We start from the raw sequence: 24,436 nt of genomic DNA on the forward strand, positions 1-24,436 counted from the left end.
TTGACCCCTTGACCCCCCCTCATACCGACGTCGCAATTGCAATTCATATCCCCTTCTTTTTTGTGATTTTCTTTAAATTCCATGTTATTTCTGGATTTTTTAAAGTTTATTTACGAATATATCCAAATTAGTATTACTATGTAGCTCATTAATATCCGCGTACTTTATTCTCTAAATCCACTGTACAACTAATTAGCTTTATTGGGACAAAAGACAATACTTTTATCGGAGTTGCTATGCTTTCTTAAATGCATCATATAAATCTTGATACTTATTTTTTCTACGATGGTGCAAAAATGTCTACTTTCGCGCACGCATTTTAGTTTAGAAAGTTTCACTTTTCCGCACGCGTGTTACTTTTCCGCACGCGGTTTTTACTTTTCCGCACGCGTGTTAATTTAGATATGTTAATATGGCCTTAAAGTAATTATAATACATGCAATAAACTAATATTTAGATATTATTTACTAATTTATTTCAAATATATCTTATCGTGTTCCTGTTTTAATGAAATTAAAGCGATTATTTCATTCATAGGAGATTCTGACCAATTGTAACGGTCCACCAGTTATAATATCATTTTTAGCGCTTTAATTATTTTTAAAATTATTTTCTTTTGACCTCCCATTTAAATTCTTTAATTTCTCGTAAAGGACTTCTCATGTGACGTCACACTGTACGGAACATAGTTGAACCGTTCCTTGTCATTTAATTCGTGTTCCGTGAGAGTTTGACGTCTTCCTCGCTGAATGAAAGAGTAATGCTCTTTACTTGACTGTGAGCTGTGGTTCGAATCGGTAATACCAATGACGGGTTGATAATTTCAACTATTTAAATCATTTTTGTTAATTTCCAAGTGAAAAGTTATCTGGAGCCTGGAGTATGGAAACATATGTGTAACTCAACACCTCATGGAATCTGGATAAGAATCAACCCGGTAAAATATTTAGTTTTTCATAATAATTTTTTTATATAGCCTGGTTTTTTTGTGATGGAACATTTGATATATTAGGTTCATTGTTAAATTTCTTAGTCAACTCATTATTTGGATTTTATGTAGATTATTTCGATTATTGAATATTCATTCAAGGAAAATTATATATTAATATATTTTTTGGTTAGACATAACCAAACATATGCAATTCTCAATTAATATTGGAAATAATTATCATTTCTCTGTAGGTTTTAAATTTATTGAACATCCATATTTTTATAAATTCTATATATTTTTACAGATATTCCCTCAGATAAATCATATTCAAATTTCACATTCATCATTATTTGTTCATGTTTTCACACTCAAAATAGTTCAAGGTTACCTGAGATTAGTTTTTGTTCCATTTTAATGATCGGTTTTTCTATGTTAATGCTTCTAAAAAGTTTCCTCAATTATTTCTTCTTCCCTTTACTTTTTGCTAATGTCTAAAATGGGAAATAAAACTGGGAATGTTTTTAGCCATTTGGGAGAAACCATAAGATGAAGTCATAGCCCCTTCTTTGACCACCTAGGGAAACCACCACAGCCACAGTCAAGTCAACATTGGGAGTAAGTCATTTTTGGGAACAAGCTTTTTGGGAGTATTCCAGCTCCTTTTCGTCCTGCCACCTGGGCCTACGGAGGGCATGGGACCGCATCATCTTGATGCTCATTTCTGAGGATGCAGCAGCAACCTCTTTAGGAGTCGTTTGGGAACATTTACACCCGATTTCACCAACGATACCTAAATAGTTGCTTTATTAAGTAATTCTTATCGATAGGAACTGCCTAAGTCAATACTTAGAAACAATCGCGTTTCACAACTAAAAGCAATGCTTATCTAGGAAATGCTTTCCTAGGTATTACCTTGGGTACGTTTGAACTATTTTTGATAAATAAAAAGAAGAATAAGATGACATTACCTTACTTTTTCTATTATTTGTCATTATTGTTTGTTTGCCAAGTTGCTTTTATTCAGTTTTGTACTGTTATTATAGTTATTATTATAGTTATTTTATTTAGCAGCTAGTTATTTGTGAATTAAGTTTGTTTAAGTTTTGTATGTTATTTGTATAATATGTACAGTGAAATGGAGGAAAATAAAAGAGTTGTCAATTCCACATAAGTATTATGACGAAAAATTAAAGTTAGTTGAATTGTCGTTAATGATATAATTTTAAAATAAATATGTTGAAAATTGCTTCTTTTATTATTAATTTTTAATGACACACTTTTAGTGATATCATGAATGGGATTTGAAACACAACACTAGTTTGTTAGTTAGTAGGTAGACTATCATCCATAATTTTGTCAATAGACCTGTAAAAAACTCCAAATGAATTTTTAATTTTCCAACACATATTATGTTATTAATATAAAAGATAATACAAAATTACAACTACTAATATACCTAATATTACAGAATAACAGAAAAATTAAGGTAGGAATCAAATTGTTGACAAACGTCACAAGTACATTAGTCAAAATTGTAAAAACATAACCTGACTGTCAACGATAAGTAATACCTAAAGTTTAGGGAGATCGAAAACCGTATCATAACGTAAGGTAATGCTTAAGCGGTTTAGGCAATTCTTATCGTATGGTGAAATCGGTTTTAGAGTTAGGAAGTACTTAAACCCACTTAGGTAATTCTTAAATATTTAGGTATCGTTGGTGAAATCGGGCATTAGTGTTGTGTTTTAAGTAACTATGGTTTTTATATATCAGACATTTATTTGATACATTATGTTTATTAATTATTTTTTTCAGATTTAGCGTACATTTGTTTTTATATGACATATTTGTATACTATGGTATTTGGTTCCCAAACTTTGTATCTACGGTAACTTCTTGTGCACAGGAATAAGCCTATAGAAAATTAGGTTTTTAATACTTTATTATTGCTTTGATACTGGTTTATGTAATTCGGGTAAATTTATTTTGTAATATTACTTGCTTGTTTCCCAAATATTTTCTTGTTATTCGCTTTATTTCGATTGTTCGGTTAATTCGTCGTTACTTTAGTTCATTGCATTTTCTCGGTTACTTTAGGTCATCGTTTCGGTATTAATTACTCCATTACTATCACTTTATTCATTTGTATATTTAACTTTATTTATTCATTATGGTATTTTCTCTTAGTGAGGCTTGGGCCTATTTAGTTGTAGTATTTTCATCTTTGTCAGTTTCCTTTAGTTGTACGTAGCAGGCGTACTATAACCATTTGGTAGAAGACTCATGTGAGTTGTACCCTATAAATATGTAAGAGGTATTTAAGTTTGTAACAGATAACATTATTGTTGTTATCTTTAAAATATATATAGCTTTTTGTATAACTTATGTCATTTTAGAGTTACATGATATATGCTTGTCTAACTCAGAGATTGTTAAAAATCTAGTAGTTATTTTAATAAATATTTATTTATTTTGTATATAATTTATTTTTATTATTCCTTTATGTTCATTATTTTACAGGTTTAATATATTCGATATTTGACAGCAGTGTAAGATACCTGTGAAAATGATCGAAGATCATTTTCATGGCGCCCATGATTTGTTAGATTTATTTATTTTGTTCGTTTTTAGTCATTATTCATCTCCATTCATTTTCAGTACATTATTCTTATTTTATTATTTCATCTTTTAGTCATCATTACTATCTATATAGAGCTACTGTTCTTCGACAGGCATGCAAACGAGCCGTATCCATCCTTGAGTGTCAAGTTGCTCTCTTGCATCTATAGCTAGCCAACTCTATTCAGTTTGCCTCTGTCTCTTCCCACTTCTACTTCTATCCCTTCTAATCCCCCTTTCTTCAGTCCTACTGCACTTTAGTAGTATTTTTCCTATTGCGGCTTCTCAACGTAGAAGCCACTCCACCCTTTTCCTTACACACCCCACATTCTCTTCTTTTCAGCCACAACTATTTAGTTACCTAGCCACTTTCTTTTTTTTCCTTACTTCTGTTGGAGTACCTATATCTTTCTTTTTACTTTCACTCCAACAGAAGTTTTCTTATTTTTGTTACATTGGCGCCCAACGTGGGGCCAACCGTTTATGGTTTTAAGACAGTAGTTCTGTTAGTTCATTTTCTTTTATTGGAATTTTCTGTATTTTTACCTTTTTAATATCTTTGTATTCATGTTATTTCTGATTTATTCTTGTCTTTAAATTTTTTATTAATACTAAACAGGTAGACTTATACTGCTTTTGGTTTTGATTAGTTTATTTTCGATACCTCATTTTTAGAATTAGTGGTACAACTCATATCTTAGTTTGGATTTTGTATTTTTATTGGAAACTTATTTATGTATTTAAACTGAGTATACATATCTGACATTATGTTCTATTAGTATAAATTTTTATTCCTTCTACCAATGGTAGTATGTTTGCACGTACAAATAATCGTTGACTAGATGCATACATTTTTTTTCTAGTATGGTTATATTTTATACATAACTAGAAATCATTTTCAGTATTTAGGTATTTTATTTACTTTATTGATTTGATTATTTATATATTTTGCTGGCATTATTGATTTGTTGGTGTGTCACTAATATTTTCTCCATATGTATATTTGTCTTACAAACTTTAGATTATATTTCATATTTGTTATTTTTGATATTTGGGTTGTTTGGTAAGACAGGCACACACCACAAAGCAATATCAGTCCAGAACATTAGCTTCTATACATGATACGTTGAATTCGCATGGTTCGGATGATTACAGATGGTCATCCAAATTATTTTTCTTTAATTGGTAGTGTTAAACATAACAATTATAATTATTGTATGATAAAGTAGTTCCCTTATCCATCTCAGTTTCTAGTTTTGTTAATGTTGGTAATATTATACCAGTGTGGGTACCATAATATACCTAATGCTTATATGAATCAGATACTTTAGGTTGAGATTCAAATATAAATTCTTTATTAGTTAGGAAACATTGATACTATTTTTCTATTAAGTTATAGAACAATCTTCAGAAGAAGATTACCTTAACAGTGTTGTTCAAGCTAATCTCTTCTTCTGTTTGTCTTTAGCTTAGCTCAATCTCTAGTATGGTTAGAAATTTTAGTCTGATATTTTTTTTATCATCCGATAATGCAGGTACCTACATACATTGCTTGATTTCATCTTTGGCTTTGTTGTTGATGACTTTATTTATGAATTTATTACTTATTGGTTTAAGTATTATGTAGTACTTTATGTATGAGTTTTTTTGTATTATAAGCACATTGAGCATTTTAATTATTAGTATGAGTTAATATTATTAATTGCTGATCCTGTTAGTAGGATTATACAATTAATAAAAACTTTACTTGTATTTTTGTTTAGTTTTTGCACACCTAACCCCCTTAAGTTAGAAGGGCTGTTGATTATTATGATATTTATATATTTGGATAGGTAAGCTCATACAAGTACTCTTGTTTAATATGGATATTATTATGGAACTATATGTTATACACTACCATATCTCAGGTTATGTGTTATATTATTTTTGAATACCTATTTGATTACTTACTAATTTTTATTATTTTTTATATCTTGTCCTTGAATTTGCCATATTGGAAAGATGTGTTTTTTTTTTAAATTTGTTATTGGGTTACTCTATTAACATTTGTCTCCAATATCTTAAATACTTTATAATAATTCAGACCCTTAGTTCCTATACAGTATGATTCTGGAATTAGTTTGGAATTTTGATGTAAGTATGTATGAATGCTTGAGTCTTTCATATTTCTGCTTATGAATAGTCTGTCAATGCTCTGATTTGTGAATGCGTGGGTTCGAAGTTGTTGCTCAGCAACTGATCACTGCTGTTTGACTGGCTTCGTAATCTATGTCTTTCATGGCAGAGTAGGCAGACGTTTTACCATTATAATATTTCTTCTTAGGAAATGACGGTCGCATGTCCTAACCATTCTTCTGTAATTAGTCCAAGTATTCCAGTTTTTTTTACAATTTAATAGGGAAGTATTTAGTTCATACTAGGTCTTTTCCTTCATAGTATGTTTGTACTTTGATAGTTGATGGATAAACATGGATAAATATCTTGCGCACTTGTTTATAAATCAATGCTTACGCCATCCCTATACATAGTAGGTTCATTAAGTCAGTATTTGGAGTGTTTAGACAGATGAGTTGTTCATTTGAGTATATTCCCACTTCTTTCCTTAGGCATTAGTTGCTATTCAGATTCTGGAATATTTCCTGAATAATTCCACGTATGTGAGAACGCATGAATTTGCAGTTTTATTTAAAATTGTGCTCGTTCTCGTCAATTTTTTTCCCTATCACTTATCATATTTTTTTTTCTTCCTATTATTTATCATAGTGCCATAGAATTGGTAAGTTCACCATTTATTCTTTTTCCTTTCTTACTTATTCTTACATTATTAGTACTTTGTGTCTGGCTATTCTCATACATCTGTTGTAGCAACATGCTATAGTTCGCGAATACCAGCACAAATTAAGTTTAGGTAGTTTCTATATTTTAGTCAATATACCTTAGGTATTTATCTTACTTTTGATTTAGTTTGGTTACATCTCTGTTACTTAGTCTGTTAGTAATTTTTTTTGTGACTTATTTTGATTACTTAGTTTGGATAGGTTCATATTACCGGATGAGGGTGTATGTAGACCTAATTTATTTATTTTGTTCAGTATTAGTTACCATTGGATCCAATAATTTAGTTTATTTAGTATTAGTAAGAATTGGTCCATAAATTTGCCTGATCGTTCTTCTTTGGATATACTCCTATATAAATCTGGTGTCCATTGATAGTCCGATTCTGGATAAGTGTCCGATTCTTCATTTATTTTGTGTATTTGGTTGGATAGGTTCGTATTACCGGATGTGGGTGTACGTAGACCTGATCTGTTTATGTGGTTTAGTATTGGTGTGAATTGGTCCATAAATTTGCCTGGTCGTTCTTCTTTGGATATGCCTTTTATGAATCTGGTGTCCACTGATAGTTCGACTTTGGATTAAGTGTCCGATTCCACATCTATTTTGGTTATTGAGTTTTGGATTCCTTTGGTATGTTTATTATTGGTATTATTTGGCATTAGTGAGAGTTGTTCCATAAATCTTCCTGATTGTTCTTCTCTGGATATACTATTATGAATCTGGTGTCCATTGTTAGTTCAATTTTGGATTAAGTGTTCAATTCTTTACTTATTTTAGCTACTGATTTTTTTTATTCACTTTGGTACATTTACTTTTGATATGGTTCGAATTTGCTCACACCTTTTCCTGGTTGTTCCGTCCTTGGATATATCCTTTATAAATCTGATGTCCATGGATAGTTCAATTTTGGTTTTAGTGCTCAATTCGACACTTAGCATTATTATGAACTTTAGTGCAATATTTAGTTTTGTTTGACTTTTAAGCAATAATGTGTTAATATTTGGTAGCAGAGAGTAACATAGTAACATTTTAGTATGAGTTTGAGTCATGTATTGATTTATTTTTCCTTGACCATTAGTTTATGCTTAGTGGTAATCTTGCGAATAAACGTGGATTGTTAGACTATTGTAAATTTAGTTGTTAATATTTTGAAGTTAGAAAAAAAAATTTTTTGTTTAAAAAAAATTTTTTTTCCCGAGTAGGAGGGGATTGTAACGGTCCACCCGTTATAATATCATTTTTAGCGCTTTAATTATTTTTAAAATTATTTTCTTTTGACCTCCCATTTAAATTCTTTAATTTCTCGTAAAGGACTTCTCATGTGACGTCACACTGTACGGAACATAGTTGAACCGTTCCTTGTCATTTAATTCGTGTTCCGTGAGAGTTTGACGTCTTCCTCGCTGAATGAAAGAGTAATGCTCTTTACTTGACTGTGAGCTGTGGTTCGAATCGGTTATACCAATGGCGGGTTGATAATTTCAACTATTTAAATCATTTTTGTTAATTTCCAAGTGAAAAGTTATCTGGAGCCTGGAGTATGGAAACATATGTGTAACTCAACACCTCATGGAATCTGGATAAGAATCAACCCGGTAAAATATTTAGTTTTTCATAATAATTTTTTTATATAGCCTGGTTTTTTTGTGATGGAACATTTGATATATTAGGTTCATTGTTAAATTTCTTAGTCAACTCATTATTTGGATTTTATGTAGATTATTTCGATTATTGAATATTCATTCAAGGAAAATTATATATTAATATATTTTTTGGTTAGACATAACCAAACATATGCAATTCTCAATTAATATTGGAAATAATTATCATTTCTCTGTAGGTTTTAAATTTATTGAACATCCATATTTTTATAAATTCTATATATTTTTACAGATATTCCCTCAGATAAATCATATTCAAATTTCACATTAATCATTATTTGTTCATGTTTTCACACTCAAAATAGTTCAAGGTTATCTGAGATTAGTTTTTGTTCCATTTTAATGATCGGTTTTTCTATGTTAATGCTTCTAAAAAGTTTCCTCAATTATTTCTTCTTACCTTTACTTTTTGCTAATGTCTAAAATGGAAAATAAAACTGGGAATGTTTTTAGCCATTTGGGAGAAACCATAAGATGAAGTCATAGCCCCTTCTTTGACCACCTAGGGAAACCACCACAGCCACAGTCAAGTCAACATTGGGAGTAAGTCATTTTTGGGAACAAGCTTTTTGGGAGTATTCCAGCTCCTTTTCGTCCTGCCACCTGGGCCTACGGAGGGCATGGGACCGCATCATCTTGATGCTCATTTCTGAGGATGCAGCAGCAACCTCTTTAGGAGTCGTTTGGGAACATTTAGTGTTGTGTTTTAAGTAACTATGGTTTTTATATATCAGACATTTATTTGATACATTATGTTTATACTATGGTATTTGGTTCCCAAACTTTGTATCTACGGTAACTTCTTGTGCACAGGAATAAGCCTAGAGAAAATTAGGTTTTTAATACTTTATTATTGCTTTGATACTGGTTTATGTAATTCGGGTAAATTTATTTTGTAATATTACTTGCTTGTTTCCCAAATATTTTCTTGTTATTCGCTTTATTTCGATTGTTCGGTTAATTCGTCGTTACTTTAGTTCATTGCATTTTCTCGGTTACTTTAGGTCATCGTTTCGGTATTAATTACTCCATTACTATCACTTTATTCATTTGTATATTTAACTTTATTTATTCATTATGGTATTTTCTCTTAGTAAGGCTTGGGCCTATTTAGTTGTAGTATTTTCATCTTTGTCAGTTTCCTTTAGTTGTACGTAGCAGGCGTACTATAACCATTTGGTAGAAGACTCATGTGAGTTGTACCCTATAAATATGTAAGAGGTATTTAAGTTTGTAACAGATAACATTATTGTTGTTATCTTTAAAATATATATAGCTTCTTGTATAACTTATGTCATTTTAGAGTTACATGATATATGCTTGTCTAACTCAGAGATTGTTAAAAATCTAGTAGTTATTTTAATAAATATTTATTTATTTTGTATATCATTTATTTTTATTATTCCTTTATGTTCATTATTTTACAGGTTTAATATATTCGATATTTGACAGCAGTGTAAGATACCTGTGAAAATGATCGAAGATCATTTTCATGGCGCCCATGATTTGTTAGATTTATTTATTTTGTTCGTTTTTAGTCATTATTCATCTCCATTCATTTTCAGTACATTATTCTTATTTTATTATTTCATCTTTTAGTCATCCTTACTATCTATATAGAGCTACTGTTCTTCGACAGGCATGCAAACGAGCCGTATCCATCCTTGACTGTCAAGTTGCTCTCTTGCATCTATAGCTAGCCAACTCTATTCAGTTTGCCTCTGTCTCTTCCCACTTCTACTTCTATCCCTTCTAATCCCCCTTTCTTCAGTACTACTGCACTTTAGTAGTATTTTTCCTATTGCGGCTTCTCAACGTAGAAGCCACTCCACCCTTTTCCTTACACACCCCACATTCTCTTCTTTTCAGCCACAACTATTTAGTTACCTAGCCACTTTCTTTTTTTTCCTTACTTCTGTTGGAGTACCTATATCTTTCTTTTTACTTTCACTCCAACAGAAGTTTTCTTATTTTTGTTACACAATAGAAAGCTACAGAAATCTGAATTAAATCGATAATTTTTGATAATCTCCCGTCGTTAAGTATATTACGTCAGATGCCCTTCGTTGCTACGAAAAAATACATTCAGTGACATTAATGACAATTAATGTTTTAAAAATTATAAAAGTGATGACTTTCAATCGTCAAATATTTATAAAAACTGTGTGTTTAATGGTACTTACATAAATAAATTACAATAAAATTTTGGTTTTGAACAGTTTTATTCATGAAATAATCGCAATTAATATAGAATAACCTCTGAAATTAATATAGAATTTTTGCTCTCGTGACACTCGTGACACTGTCACTCCGAGTGACACAAAGTGTCACTCGGGAAAAATTCAATAATTTCAGAGCTCTTGTGAAATTACTACTGACAATTCGATGAAATAAAATTATTTTGACATAATATTCGAAAGTCAAATCGGTATACAATAACAGTCGTTTTGAATCATTGTCATGGAAACCAAGATCGTCGTCATACTAACTAATTATATTGAAAGTTTGGTTTTGACAACCTTGTCAAAGAATTAATTTGTGTTTGTATTTTCATATTAATTAAATTAATTGATTAAGATTTGGTAATTTTTTAAAGACTCTTAGAAAAAATATTGTTCCTAACACTTGCAGAAAGTCTCTTTTCCGCACTCGACTGCTTGCCGATGTCCCGCTTCGCGTCGTTCGGCAAACTGCAGTCGCGTGCGGAAAAGAATGACTTTCTGCACTTGTTAGGAAAATAACTATTGTTTTGATTTCAATACCATTATTTCTTTTATTAAGTATAAATACAGTGTACTAACTTAATAAAATAGAATATTTTATTTTTACTCATTCTTACAGAATAATTGTTTTACACAGAGTATGAATAGTTTAATATTTATTGCTTCCAGAAGTTGTTCTGTAGAGAAGCGTTTGTTTAAATACGTAGAACAATGTTATATTGTTTGTTATTCTGTACAAAACTGCTAGCAATATTATTAAGGCTGTGAGTGATAAAAACAGAATGAAAAATATGCGATAAAAGTAATATACCTACTAATTCCTTTTAATCCTACAATAGGGTATATTTTTTATATTCTTGAACATCAAACGACGTCGGATGTGCACTCATGGCCCCCTCCCCCTGTCGTATACCGTGTAGTATACTACACAGACTTTTTTTCAAGACCCCCTCCCCCTTTTCAACGACGCAGTTTATGAATGTTCCCTTACATATATGGTGGTCATTGAGAGTTTCGTACAATTTGTGGAGCAATGTTTTGCGCCTTACTATGTCATAGGCTGCTCTCAAATCTACGAAAGCAACCCTCGTTATATGATCTTTTTGAAGCCCTCTTCAATGTGTTCTGTTAATAAATACGAGATTGTTAATGCAAGATTACGGGACTGAATTCTCCTTGTTGTGGTATGAGATGTATTACATATTAAATACGAGATTGTTAATGCAAGATTACGGGACTGAATTCTCCTTGTTGTGGTATGAGGTGTTTGTGGACTTTTTTTCTCTATTCTGGTGAGGATGTGTCTCTCGTGTAGTTTGAAAAAGTGACACAACAGAGAAATCGGTCTGTAACTAGATACTTGGATTTTCTGGGTCTTTTCCTGGTTTTAACAAGGCAATTACTTTAGATTTTTTCTATTATTGTGGAATTTGCCAGTGTTACGTGTTATAAAGATGAAAGATCCTGGTTTTTGCTCCTTGGCTTATAGCATTATTTGTTCAGTGGATAATATATCATCTACAATTGAGCTTACCCGTTTTTTAACGTTTTCATTTCGTCGTGGAGTTTTTTAGTGTAGAAGGAGTTCCGAGGTGGTTTGTCTCCTGATTCAATCTTCTTCCAGTATTTGGGTACTTATATCGGTTATTAGTTTTTCCAATCATAAGAAGTTGAGTAGCCATTAAGCTTGCTGTTACCTTTGCAAGGTGGTTTATGTTCTTTAGGATCACCGCTTAGTTTTTTTACAAGGTTCCATGCTATTCGGCTACTGTGTGTCACGTCCAAGAAATGCAACAATAACAGGTTTCATACGATCAAATAAGTAAATGAAAAACAAAATGGAGCCAACTACATAATAATATATACTTAATCTTTCCATCTATTAAACGGTTGTCTGAACACTTTCAACGCTTCTTTATTAAGTATACCATAAAATCCCTTCATAAAGAGGCAACTTAAGCAATAATTATTTTATACTCAAAAGAGGTCAAAGAGGTCGAAGTTAACTCAGGCATTCAATATTCACGCGTGCATGCACACGCGCAAAAACATATAATACCAAACCTGACCAAACATGCATACCTACACCAAGTTCAATTATTATTGGATAGTCACACCATAACTGACTCATTATAGGAGTGGGAGTGAATACATTTTTTGCGTTTTTTTATTTTGGCAACCTGCTACGGTTTTCTTTTCCACGTCTCTATTTATGGGACTGAAGGTGAGACAGTTCATAATTCACCAATTTGTTTGCTGGAAAACAATCCTTCTGTTAAAAGAGCCCGAAAAGTCTACCATCGAAACAAGTATAGCGAAAAAAATAAATTCAATTTAATCTTTTTTATTCCATTTTATATATTTTTTTTAGTTCGGATGTACTTTTTTAAAACTTTTACAAGTTGCCCAGAAATTATTGTGTACCAGAAAATTATTAAAAAATAACTTCCCTAATAACACAAAACATTCCATGAATGTTCCTAGAATGTACACACAGGACATTGAAAACATTCCTGGAATGTCCCCAAATGCACACGAATGTCCCTGGAAAGTCCCAGGAAAGTGCTGTGTCAGCATTTTAAATATTCTTAGAATGTTCTGTTGGAACATTCCATGAATGTCTACGAATGTTCTTTGGACATTCACAGTCTATTTTTTAGACTGAATGTCTTGTTGGAACATTCCATGAAAGTTCTTTGGACATTCACAGTATATTTTTAGACCGAATGTCTTGTTAGAACATTCCATGAATGTCTACGAACGTTCTTTGAACATTCACAGTATATTTTTTAGACATTCACTGAAATATATCGTCAGTAATGTGACAATACCTCCTATATGTTTTTTCATGAGGTTTGCAGGAGACGAAAAACATTTTTTAAGGTCACTTTCTGTTTTCGTACGTATTCTGACTTTTTTGTAGTAAATAGATAGTTGAATTTACTGCAAAACAAGTCAAAAAATATATGAAAACAGGAGGTGGCCGAAACAAGTTTTTAGTCTATCTTACAAATCTCTTGAAAAAAACAGATAGGAGGTATTGTCACATCACTGACGATATGTGGCCATACCAAATAATACATCCTTGATAAATATAAACATTTTTATTGCAAAAAATCTTTACATACATTTTTTAATGTAATTTACTGACATTCCTAAATATTATAAAAAAATGTGTCACATTTGCTTTGTAAACCTTTCTTTTGCTTTTCGTAGCCACATATTCCGTTTCCTTTCTGGTTTTTTGTAGACCACTTCTCTCAGCTGATTCTAAAAGAAAATAAAATAAAAGGTAATTTTTCTATCCTTTACAATTAACAATCAGAAGAAATATTATTTACAGGTAATAATACGCATAAATAATAATAATAAAAAAATAAATATTAAATAATATTTAAATAAATAATAAATAATATTTAATAAATAAAATAATAATAATGAACATTTTGTATTTTGACAACGACATCCGACGTGGAAGTAGAAACCTTAATAAAATTATTTTTTCAAGTAAATTGTGGCTTATTTCCTCATTAGAATAGTTAATTACAAAAAAGCCACCAAGAAATAGATTTTTCACAAACAAATAAGTATTTAGTATTCATTATATTTATTGTTTTTATTATTTACTTTAATGTCCTACTGGTACATTATTTGACAAATAATGACATTTCGAAATCTGTTAAGTACGATATAACGCCCTTGGGCATTAAATTTAAATAACGACTTAGATACTGTCAAGTTGACAAATATCAACCTAAGTAAAACTATGGTTACCACAATTATGTTACTACTGTTACTGGTAAATGTACTTATTTAAAAACTAATCAATTCAAAATTCATTCAAATTTTTCGCATATAAAGAATAATTTAGTCAGACATTAAACGTTGAAGGCACCACAGGTATTATAATAATAACGCTTTCGGTCAACGTATATCCCTCAGGCCCTTGTTAAAAACACCATTGACCTCAAGCGTTATTATCCTTATAATACCCTTGGTACCTTAATAACTGTAACATAAGATTATACCTTAATTCTTGTTTTCTATTTCTGATGTTTTTATTTAGTTACATTGAATATTAATCTGTTTTGTTGTATAATCTACTTCGCAATAATTATGTGATATATTTGACTTAAAATGAATTCAAAAATTTTTTGCAGTTGGGCAACAATGTCAACTTAGATCTCCGATGTAGATAATGATTTACAACAGTATCTATATTGTACAGACTGTATTATTAATTAGGTTATTTATTTATTTATTTATTGAAATATACATCCACCAGGTATAAACCCATAAAGGTGTACATAAGAAAACTACATACATTGACTGAACACTTGATGACAAAATATAAAATAAAATAAAGAATAACCAAAAATGTTTCTGTTGTTAATACACATACACAATAATAAACAAAGACCTTAATAAAGAAAAATAACATGTCATCAATTCGATAAGCTATTGCGTATTTCGCGTTTAAAGATGTTAAAACCAAGAAAAAAAATGCATATACCTGTGTGACATAAGCTATTGGAACAGCACAGTCTCTTAAACGAACAGATGAAAGTGAAGTTCTGTCAATATCTTTTTCTAAAAAGTGTTTTGAACATACTCCTCTAAGAACAAATCTGATCTATACTTCATGTCTTCTTCGCAGGATCTTCTGGAAAGCTAAAAATACAAAATATATGCATTACTAAGCATTATTAACAAATTTTAGTTTTAAATAAAAAATATGATTAATGGACTCACAAAATATTATAAAACAGCTTAGAAATTGTTTATTAGTATAGTCGGTTCCCCAAACTCTGACACAACTGGCTAGTGATTTTAGTAGGTAATTTTTTTTGTTTTTGGCCAATTTTGCCAAAATTACAGTAATTATTAACTATTTAGTTATTATTTTTTTTTGCCAATTTTACCAAATTGGCAAAATTATTTACTAAAATCACTAGCCAGTTGTGTCTGAGACTCAATAGTACTGAGACTGAGTTTAGCAAATCGACTATAATATTCTGTGTATTCATTAGTTGGTACTGCATATTATAGTGTGTGGTCTACCATCCTATTTATAAAGGCATACATTAGCAAAAACGCAAAAAGAATTACTTTAGTTTTACAAATCCTATTGTTATTATCTCTATTTACTATTTTAGTTAGGAATAAGCGAAGTTTGTGGCTTATTCACAATTATTATTAAAATAATAAATGGATATGACCAATTATTAACTTATAAAATAAAATAATAATTCTTCTGATTTATGCCTTTTATTCACTTTGTTATATCTAGGTTACTTAAAAGATTTTTATGAATAGTATTATTAGGGTATTAATAGTATTAATTTATTTTCTGAAATACAGGGCATGCCTTCGTTTACATATTTGCATACTAACCTTTTAATAGGGCTTTTCATTTTCATTCACAGTCATTTGTTTGGAGCTTCTGTCATAATTGAAACGTTATTCCTGCAGATTTTTTTATCTACATTTGTTTCTGCTACTCCAACTGCGTTAAAAACAGGACACCATTTTATTCACTATGTTAATAATACTATTAAAGCTATTATAAAAGTATCCGAATTAAAAAAATATTCTTAAAAAGCACAAATACTACAAACAACGATCCACGGCAAAGCAAGGTGGCCAGGCCAAGATGAAGATGCCAAGATGGCCGAAGCGAGGTCGTTGGTTGGTCGTTTTTAGTCACGTGATGCCCTCTCAAGCGCCATGCACAAAAATATATGCACGGCGAATTTGAAAATGAACGCAAAAGAAATAAATATAAATGCCTCTCTTGGGTTTCTGCTACTCCAACTGCGTTAAAAACAGGACACCATTTTATTCACTATGTTAATAATACTATTAAAGCTATTATAAAAGTATCCGAATTAAAAAAATATTCTTAAAAAGCACAAATACTACAAACAACGATCCACGGCAAAGCAAGGTGGCCAGGCCAAGATGAAGATGCCAAGATGGCCGAAGCGAGGTCGTTGGTTGGTCGTTTTTAGTCACGTGATGCCCTCTCAAGCGCCATGCACAAAAATATATGCACGGCGAATTTGAAAATGAACGCAAAAGAAATAAATATAAATGCCTCTCTTGGGTTTTGCATAAGTTATAAGTATTTTTTTTTATTAACAAAATCGCATTCCAAATTGAATATTCGCGAACAATAATTTTTATTACATTTGTATGTTTATAATATTGTATTAATTGAACTTGGAAAACTCTTTAAATTTGACATATTATTGCACTGTAGGCCTAAAGTGTCACTTAGTTTGTCTGGTATGTTATAAGTAATGTTGTATCTGTTACACGTATGTATTATTTCGCAACTTAAAATATAGGAACATTGGTAGTATGTTCACAGAATGTCTTATGGTAACATTCCAGGAATAATTTAAACAGATGTTCACCGAATGTTCCCTAAATGTCCAGGACATTCAAATATTGATAGAACTTTGGTAGTACATTCCTGGAATGTTGTGTGTTGTTAGGGTTATAACAAAAGAAAAAACAATTTCCCTAATCACTTTGAATAAAATTTCGAATAAATTTATACTTTTTATCTCTGGCTAATTTTTCGAAGAATGCCTCCTTTAAAAAAATGTTCCTTGAAAAGTTGCATTGATGATCTACTGTTCTTTTTTACTAATTAGCTTTATCATCATCTCTTCTAAGATACTGATACTCAAACAAATCCGTCATTCTATATATATGACTATTTGACAGAATGTAAATTATTATTTATATAGAAGTTGATCAATTTATTATCTATAATCACAACCTGGCAACAGTGTTTGATTTGGCAACTGGCAACAAAACTATGATTTCTCAGAATTTATTGCCTAAAATTTTGAAACTATACTATACTCATTTCAATGTTATATTTCCATTATTATGCGTTTTGTGTGCTCTAATTAAAATTGTTTAAATGTTTTAGGAAGCAGTAAGGCTACATCATCGTATAGAGACCGTAAGTTTTCAGTTTTGCATTTCTTAAACTGTTTTGCAAAAAAAATAAGATTGTAAATAACAACATTATTAACACTAAAAACCGGTCTTTTCAAAATTGTATACAGTGATAACCAGAATAACCGGCAAAATAACGCAAAAGATTGTGAAATAAAAAGAGATGAAAGTAGTAGAGGTGGAAGTTGTCGATACAAACGTATAGATTAACATAAAATCAATGGGAAAATCCCAATATTTGGCTGTATACCATAGTTTAAAAAACTCATACAGAAGTAAAAACTTCAAATTGTATTCTGGTATTGTATTATTGTCTGTATTATCTACTTCAATTGTATCTGAGTTGGTCTGTGCCCATTGAACTAGCATGTACCTAGCATTTTCGAGCAGGGAAGCATGTTGTCCTTTAGGCATGTATTATTTTTTTTTCTGATTCTGGCTTTGGTTTAGAACTAGAACCTTTAGCCACGTAATTGTATAATTTATCACTAAGTCAGGGGAGTAATGTGTAGTGTGTCTGTTGAGTAAGTGTCTTGTTACTTTGCAAAGTCGACGTCATTGTCTTTGCAAAGAGACGCTAATTGTTTCCGAACGTCTGCGGTCCCTCCGGTGAGTACCGATCCCACAAGGACAGAAACTATCTTCCATTTATTAATTTATAATATATGAAAAATTTCTGCCCCTGGTAAGATTCTAACAACATCGACTTGTAGTCAACATATTCTATTAATATATAATATGTAAACCATATATTACGAGATCACCACATTAAATAGTGTGCTAGTTTCAAACTACTCTGCAGTATGCACTGAAAATGTTCTGAATTAGAACGAAAATGTTTTGCAATCGATTTGGATAACTTTTTAGATAGTTTTTAACAAACGATTTTATACCAGAATACAATTTGAAGTGTTTACTTCTGTATGAGTTTTTTTTTTGTATAAATTAACATTACATTAAATAATTTCCCACCTTTAGACGTCTGTGACAGGACTATTTTATAAAATTCTCCTGTCACAGTTACAGTTGTCATACTCCTCCGATACGTCTACAGGTGGGAAACTATATGTTAATTTATACGTTTATATCGATAATTTCCACCCCTAATTGTTTCATCTCTTTTTACTTCACAATTTATTATGTTTTCCATCTTTTGCGTTATTTTGCCGGTTATTAGCGCGCTCTTACTATTCGCGAATAATAAGAGCGAAAGCAGCATACGTTAGAATGAGACCTATTTTCAACAGTCAAAACATACCATTAAAAACAAAATATCGTCTGTTGAAATGCTACATATTCTCAGTTCTGCTCTACGGAATGGAAGCATGGACACTAACTGTCGCATCTATGAATCGGCTCGAGGCTTTCGAAATGTGGTGTTATAGGCGCATCTTACGTATATCATGGGTTGACCGAATTACCAATGTGGAAGTCCTGAGTAGAATAGGGAAAGAGTGTGAAATTCTCATAACCATAAAAACAAAAAAATTAGAATATCTAGGACATGTAATGAGAAATCAAGAACGTTACGGCCTTCTCCAACTGATTCTCCAAAGGAAGGTAAATGGTAAAAGAGGACCGGGAAGAAGACGCATTTCTTGGCTTCAAAATTTACGTAAGTGGTATAACACGACACACGACTACCACTGAACTGTTCCACGCTGCGGTAAACAAAGTCAAGATATCCATGATGATCGCCAACATCCGGAACGGATAGGCACTTTAAGAAGAAGATTAGCGCGCTCATCACTGTATAAATTATATTATTTCAAGCTAAATACAATCATTTCAGGTCTAAATGTGCTGAACAGAACATTTTAAATGTACAGTGGAACTTCGATAAGTCGGATTAATCGGGACCACGGCCGATCCGGGTTATCGAAAATCCGGGTTAGCCGGAGAATATGGTAAAAATTAATAAAATACGGTTTACTTACAGATAAACTCCATTATAATTCCAAAAACATGAAATACATATGCACAATACATCTAAATTACGTACAGTTGTATACAGTATTGTTCATTTCTGGTAAGAAACTCAGTCAAACTGAAAACAATGTTTCGTTTTGTCTTATGAAAATCGGTCCGGGTTAGCCGGACTTCCGGGTTATCGGGGGCCGACTTATCGGGGTTCCACTGTACTTGAATGTTTTACCATGTGAGTTCGTAAATAAAAATTATTTTTTAATTTCTATATTATCGACTTCAGTAGGCAAGAAAGTAATGTTTATTATTTCAGCGGGGTTAACATTTAACATACTGGGGAAATATTTATTAGGTATTCGATGAGCAACAAAAACGCCGAGATTCGAACGAACAATTTCGAAACGAGATGGACACAGATATACAAAATTTGTTGTGAAATATTAAATTTATGCAAAATACAGGGTGAGTCATGAGGAACTGTACATACTCCTACCTCGTATAGAGGCCCCTATGGGGAATAACAAATGACCATTAAAAAGTGTCTGCTCCCATTGTTTAATAATATACAGGGCGAGTTTCGCATTTTTACAGAAACTTTATTCGTCATAATTTTTAAACGGTCAGATCGATGTGTCTCTTATTTTGGTCAATCGTTACACTATTGCCACCTATCAACTGATTTATTCAAACTAGAAAAAAATCAGGTTCGGCCTTAAAAAAATTAGTTCGTTTGGGTCTTAGAAAAAATTTCACCCTGTATAAGCTTTTTTAAAACTATAATATGAATTTTACAAATTAAACAAATAGGCAATTAAAATAACATATTTATTTTTTTCCGCATACGATTGCTTAATTTTTTATAAAAAAATCAAATTTGATTATGAATTAAAAGTTTGGTAAAGTGAACCATAGATTTAACAAAATTAACTTTTATTACCAAAATTAATTTTTTTAACAAATATTTAATTTATGTTACCACCAATCAACTGATTTATTCAAACAAGAAAAAAATCAGGTCCGGATTTAAAAAATAAGTTCGTTTTTGTCTTAGAAAAAATTTTACCCTGTATACGCTTTTTGAAAACTCTAATATGATTTTTACAAATTAGACAAATAGGCAATTAAAATGGCATATCTATTTTTTTCCCCACACGATTACTTAATTTTTTATAAAAAAAATCAAATTTGACTATGAATAATTAAAAGTTTGGTAAAGTGAACCATAGATTAAAAAAAAAACTTTTATTACAAAAATGAATTTTTTTTGAGCAAATATTTAATTTATGTCATCACCTAATCAACTGATTTATTCAAACTAGAAAAAAATCAGGCCCGGATTTAAAAAATTAGTTTGTTTGAGTCTTAGAAAAACTTTCACCTTGTATACGTTTTTTGAAAACTCTAATATGAATTTTACAAATAAGACAAATAGGCAATTAAAATGGCATATTTATTTTTTCCCCACACGATTACTTATTTTTTTATTAAAAAATAAAATTTGACTATGCATAAAAAGTTTGGCAAAGTTTTTGCATAGATTTAAAAAAATTACCTTTTTTACAAAAATTAATTTACAAAAACAACGTTTTTCTTACAATTAAAAGTTTTACCATTTTTTTTTATAACACGTCTAGATCTAAAACTTCCCATAACACTTCTTTTGGACTCTATAGTTTAACATAGACGTGATCAAATTGATAAATTTTAAATTTTTCCACCTAATTTTTGCGATTTACAAGTTTGCAACTTTTACAAGAAGAAGACTGAAAGTCTACAACAATTTTCATAGTCTTCACAATGGTAAGATGTATGTGCTGTAAAAATTTCAGAAAAAAATATTAAAATGTAACAGAGTTGTAGCGAGTTAAACCGTGAGTTCATTTTTTTTTTCATTTTTAGGTTAAAATTCCGAATTTGACAAATTTGATTTTTTAATAAAAAATTAAGTTATCGTGTGGGGAAAAATAAATATGCCATTTTAATTGCCTATTTGTCTTATTTGTAAAATTCATATTAGAGTTTTCAAAAAGCGTATACAGGGTGAAATTTTTTCTAAGACCAAAACGAACTAATTTTTTTAATCCGGACCTGATTTTTCTCTAGTTTGAATAAATCAGTTGATTGTATGGTAACATAAATTACTTATTTGTGCCAAAAAAATTAATTTTTGTAATAAAAGTTATTTTTTTTAAATCTCTGGTTCACTTTACGAAACTTTTCATTCATAGTGAAATTTGATTTTTTTATAAAAAATTAAGTATTCGTGTGCGGAAAAAAATAAATATGCCATTTTAATTGCCTATTTGTCTAATTTGTAAAATTCATATTAGAGTTTTCAAGAAGCGTATACAGAGTGAAATTTTTTCTAAGAGCCAAACGAACTAATTTTTTTAAAACCAGACCTGATTTTTTTCTAGTTTGAATAAATTAGTTGATTAGGTGGTAATAGTGTAACGATTGGCCAAAATAAGAGACACATCGATCTGACCGTTCAAAAATTATGACGAATAAAAATTTCTGTCAAAATGCGAAACTCGCCCTGTATATTATTAAACAATGGGAGCAGACACTTTTTAATGGTCATTTGTTATTCCCCATAGGAGCCTCTATACGAGGTAGGAGTATGTACAGTTCCTCATGACTCACCCTGTATAACAGATATGCAAAAAAATGCATTGGCATATTTCCGGTCTCTACTCATAACATCTTCTTCTTCTTCTGTAGGTACCGTCTGCTCTAAGGAGGTTGGTAATCATCACAGCTATTTTCATTTTTGAGATTGCAGCCCTGAATAAGTCGATGGAACTGTAATTATACCACTTTGTCAGATTATTGAGCCAGGAGATGCGTTTTTTCAAATATTTCGTTTTCAATGTATTTTTCCTTGCATTATGGTTTGTAGCAACACATAATCTATCCCCTCTCATAACGTGGCCGAGATATTGCAACTGTCTTATCTTAGTCGTTTTCATCATTTTCTTTTCCTTTTCATCTTTCTGAGGACCTCAACATTTGTTATTCTGTCTAACCAACTTATTTTTAATATTCTTCGGTAGGTCCGCATCTCGAATGCTTAAAGTCGATTGCTTATTTCTTTTTTTAAGATCCAGGCCTCCACCCCATACTGCAGCACCGAAAACACTATGAACGTATTATTCTTATTTTTAGTTGCAAACTAAGGTCTCTACTGAATAATACTTTTCTCTGTTGCTCTAACTTGTCCAATTGTCATTTTTATTTCTTCTGTATACTCGTTATTTGCATTAATAATTGTACCAAAATATCTGTATTTTTAAAATTTTTCTATTGGCGCCCCTTTTATCTTTAAAATGTCTTTTTGTTGTGTTTTGGAAATTGTCATAAATTTTGTTTTATTTCCGTTAAGCGTGTTCCCTAGAGGTGTCGGTCGGCGGAGATTGGGCCGTACCGGACTCTTGGGACGCCTTTCGGTCCTGTGAAGATGCACGGAAATTAGTTCTGGTGTCTACCATTATTTCTACCGGTTTCCTCGTGTGTAAAGATATTTTTCTTGCATAAGAATAGTTGGACATCTTGGATAATAAAGCACCCTATGTAACGCACAGCTGAATGTGGCCGAATTTTTATGTTTGTCCGTCACAGTGTTGCCATGCTGTTTTCTATATATTTCTTTCATAATTTCAATCAATGTTAAATGTACCTACAAGAATAATAGAATAATAACGTTTACTTCTCCGTCATTATACTAGGTAAAATGACAAATGAGGTGTCAAATGAAAGCATATAATCCAAGGATAGTACTAAATGTGAGAAATTAGACCTAGATTGTCTGTCCCTCAAAAAATAAGCGTTATATTGGGGATTTCTAATGTTGACATTAAAAGTTGAACTATTTTTTTTTCTATAAAACATTTTGATCTAAAACTTACCAGAAAACTTCTTTGTACTCTTTACTTTAAAATAAACGTGATTGAGAAGCTAAATTTTAAACTTCGTCACACAACTTTTGCGATTAAACTTTGCAATGCACAAATCCGCACCTTTTTCTTTGAAAAATTCATAACCTTGATCATGATAAGAATGAAAACTTGAGTCAGATACCTTTATCTTCAGAAATGTTACAGTTATATAGTGTAAACATTTCAGAAAAAATATTAAAATGGAACAGAGTTGTAGCGAGGTAAACGCAAAAAAACGTGATTTCTTTTTTTTATTTTTAGGTTAAAATTGTGATTTTGACAATGTTCCCCCACATAAAATTCAAAATAAACTTCATTTTCGTCTTCAGCACCCTCAAAAATATAAAGTATGAATAAAATTAGCCATTCATCCCTGTGTGGTCAGTATCTCGGAAACTAAGCGCTTTTTTAAGGGTGTCACGCTCGTGTATAATATCACAAAAATTGTAACGTGATAATATGAAAAAATAGAGGATACGGCAACGATGTCACAAGTGATGGTCGGATCGAACGCCAAAATCTACACAGACATATTAGGGTGCTTTAATATCCAAGATGTCCGAATGGTTAAGGGGACAGTGCCTGATTCTTTGCTCACTAAGGGGGCAAAACAGAAAATACCACTAGTCCCAGTATATGCGAGGTTCAAGTGTTTAGTCTACGTCTGTAAAAGTGTCACTCTGATCTCAGAGAAAATAAGAAATAAGATAATATATGCGACTATAAAATGGCATAGAAAGATACAGCACGTGCGTAACCTTCGAGGAGGAGTTCCACAGGGCTAATGTCTTTCGAAAAGAATAGAAATAAAAATCTAATAGGAGAATAGCACAGAATAATATTCCTCTAGTGTTCTTAACTTATGGAAGACACGTAGAGTTATATGAACAGTATGCACACAATGGTTAAGTGTTTCTTTAACTTACGGAAAGGAACTTTAGAAAGATAGCAAATATAATCAACATAAAATTTTTAAGTGTTTACAGAAGCAAACGACTTGGAGAAAAATGCAACAATGAAATTGCACAATTCTAAGTTTTTCCTTGACTTACGGAAGGAACCGACTTAGCACAAAATAAAACGTATATCAAAAAATTTGATAAAGTAAATAGGGAAATACTTCGGATGCCTGACCCACGAAGGGAATTCGACTAGAGAGTATTTTCAAACGGTAAATACAGAAATAAATGCAAAAATAAAATGGCAAGTAAATATGTGTTTTCTCAGCGCTTGGTCTGCAAGCAGAGATACCGCTAGAATAACACTGAAAAATTATAGCAAAATATGAATATCAAATGTCGTTTCTATACATAGCAATAAATAAAA

The 24,436-nt window shown here is 31.1% G+C and overlaps 1 protein-coding gene and 1 long non-coding RNA gene across 4 annotated transcripts in view; one reads left to right on the plus strand and one right to left on the minus strand.

Moving 5' to 3' along the window:
• LOC126885912 (uncharacterized) overlaps positions 1–24,436 on the plus strand; it is a 163,115-nt gene that overhangs the window by 83,092 nt on the left and 55,587 nt on the right. For 2 of the 3 annotated variants that reach the window (XM_050652717.1, XM_050652719.1), the window contains exon 6: positions 17,218–17,250. The exons of the other annotated variant lie outside the window; for it this stretch is intronic. In XM_050652717.1, coding sequence (XP_050508674.1) covers positions 17,218–17,250 — 33 coding nt within the window. The remainder of the gene's footprint in view (positions 1–17,217; positions 17,251–24,436) is intronic. 3 annotated transcript variants of the gene reach the window in all.
• Positions 13,401–15,886, minus strand: LOC126885914 (uncharacterized). The gene is made up of 3 exons (XR_007698492.1): positions 15,666–15,886; positions 14,785–14,942; positions 13,401–13,541 (listed from the first exon to the last, which is right to left on the minus strand). It is a non-coding gene; the product is annotated as an uncharacterized LOC126885914 (long non-coding RNA).

The sequence above is a fragment of the Diabrotica virgifera genome, chromosome 6 (assembly GCF_917563875.1).
Source record: "Diabrotica virgifera virgifera chromosome 6, PGI_DIABVI_V3a".
Classification (NCBI taxonomy): domain Eukaryota; kingdom Metazoa; phylum Arthropoda; class Insecta; order Coleoptera; family Chrysomelidae; genus Diabrotica; species Diabrotica virgifera.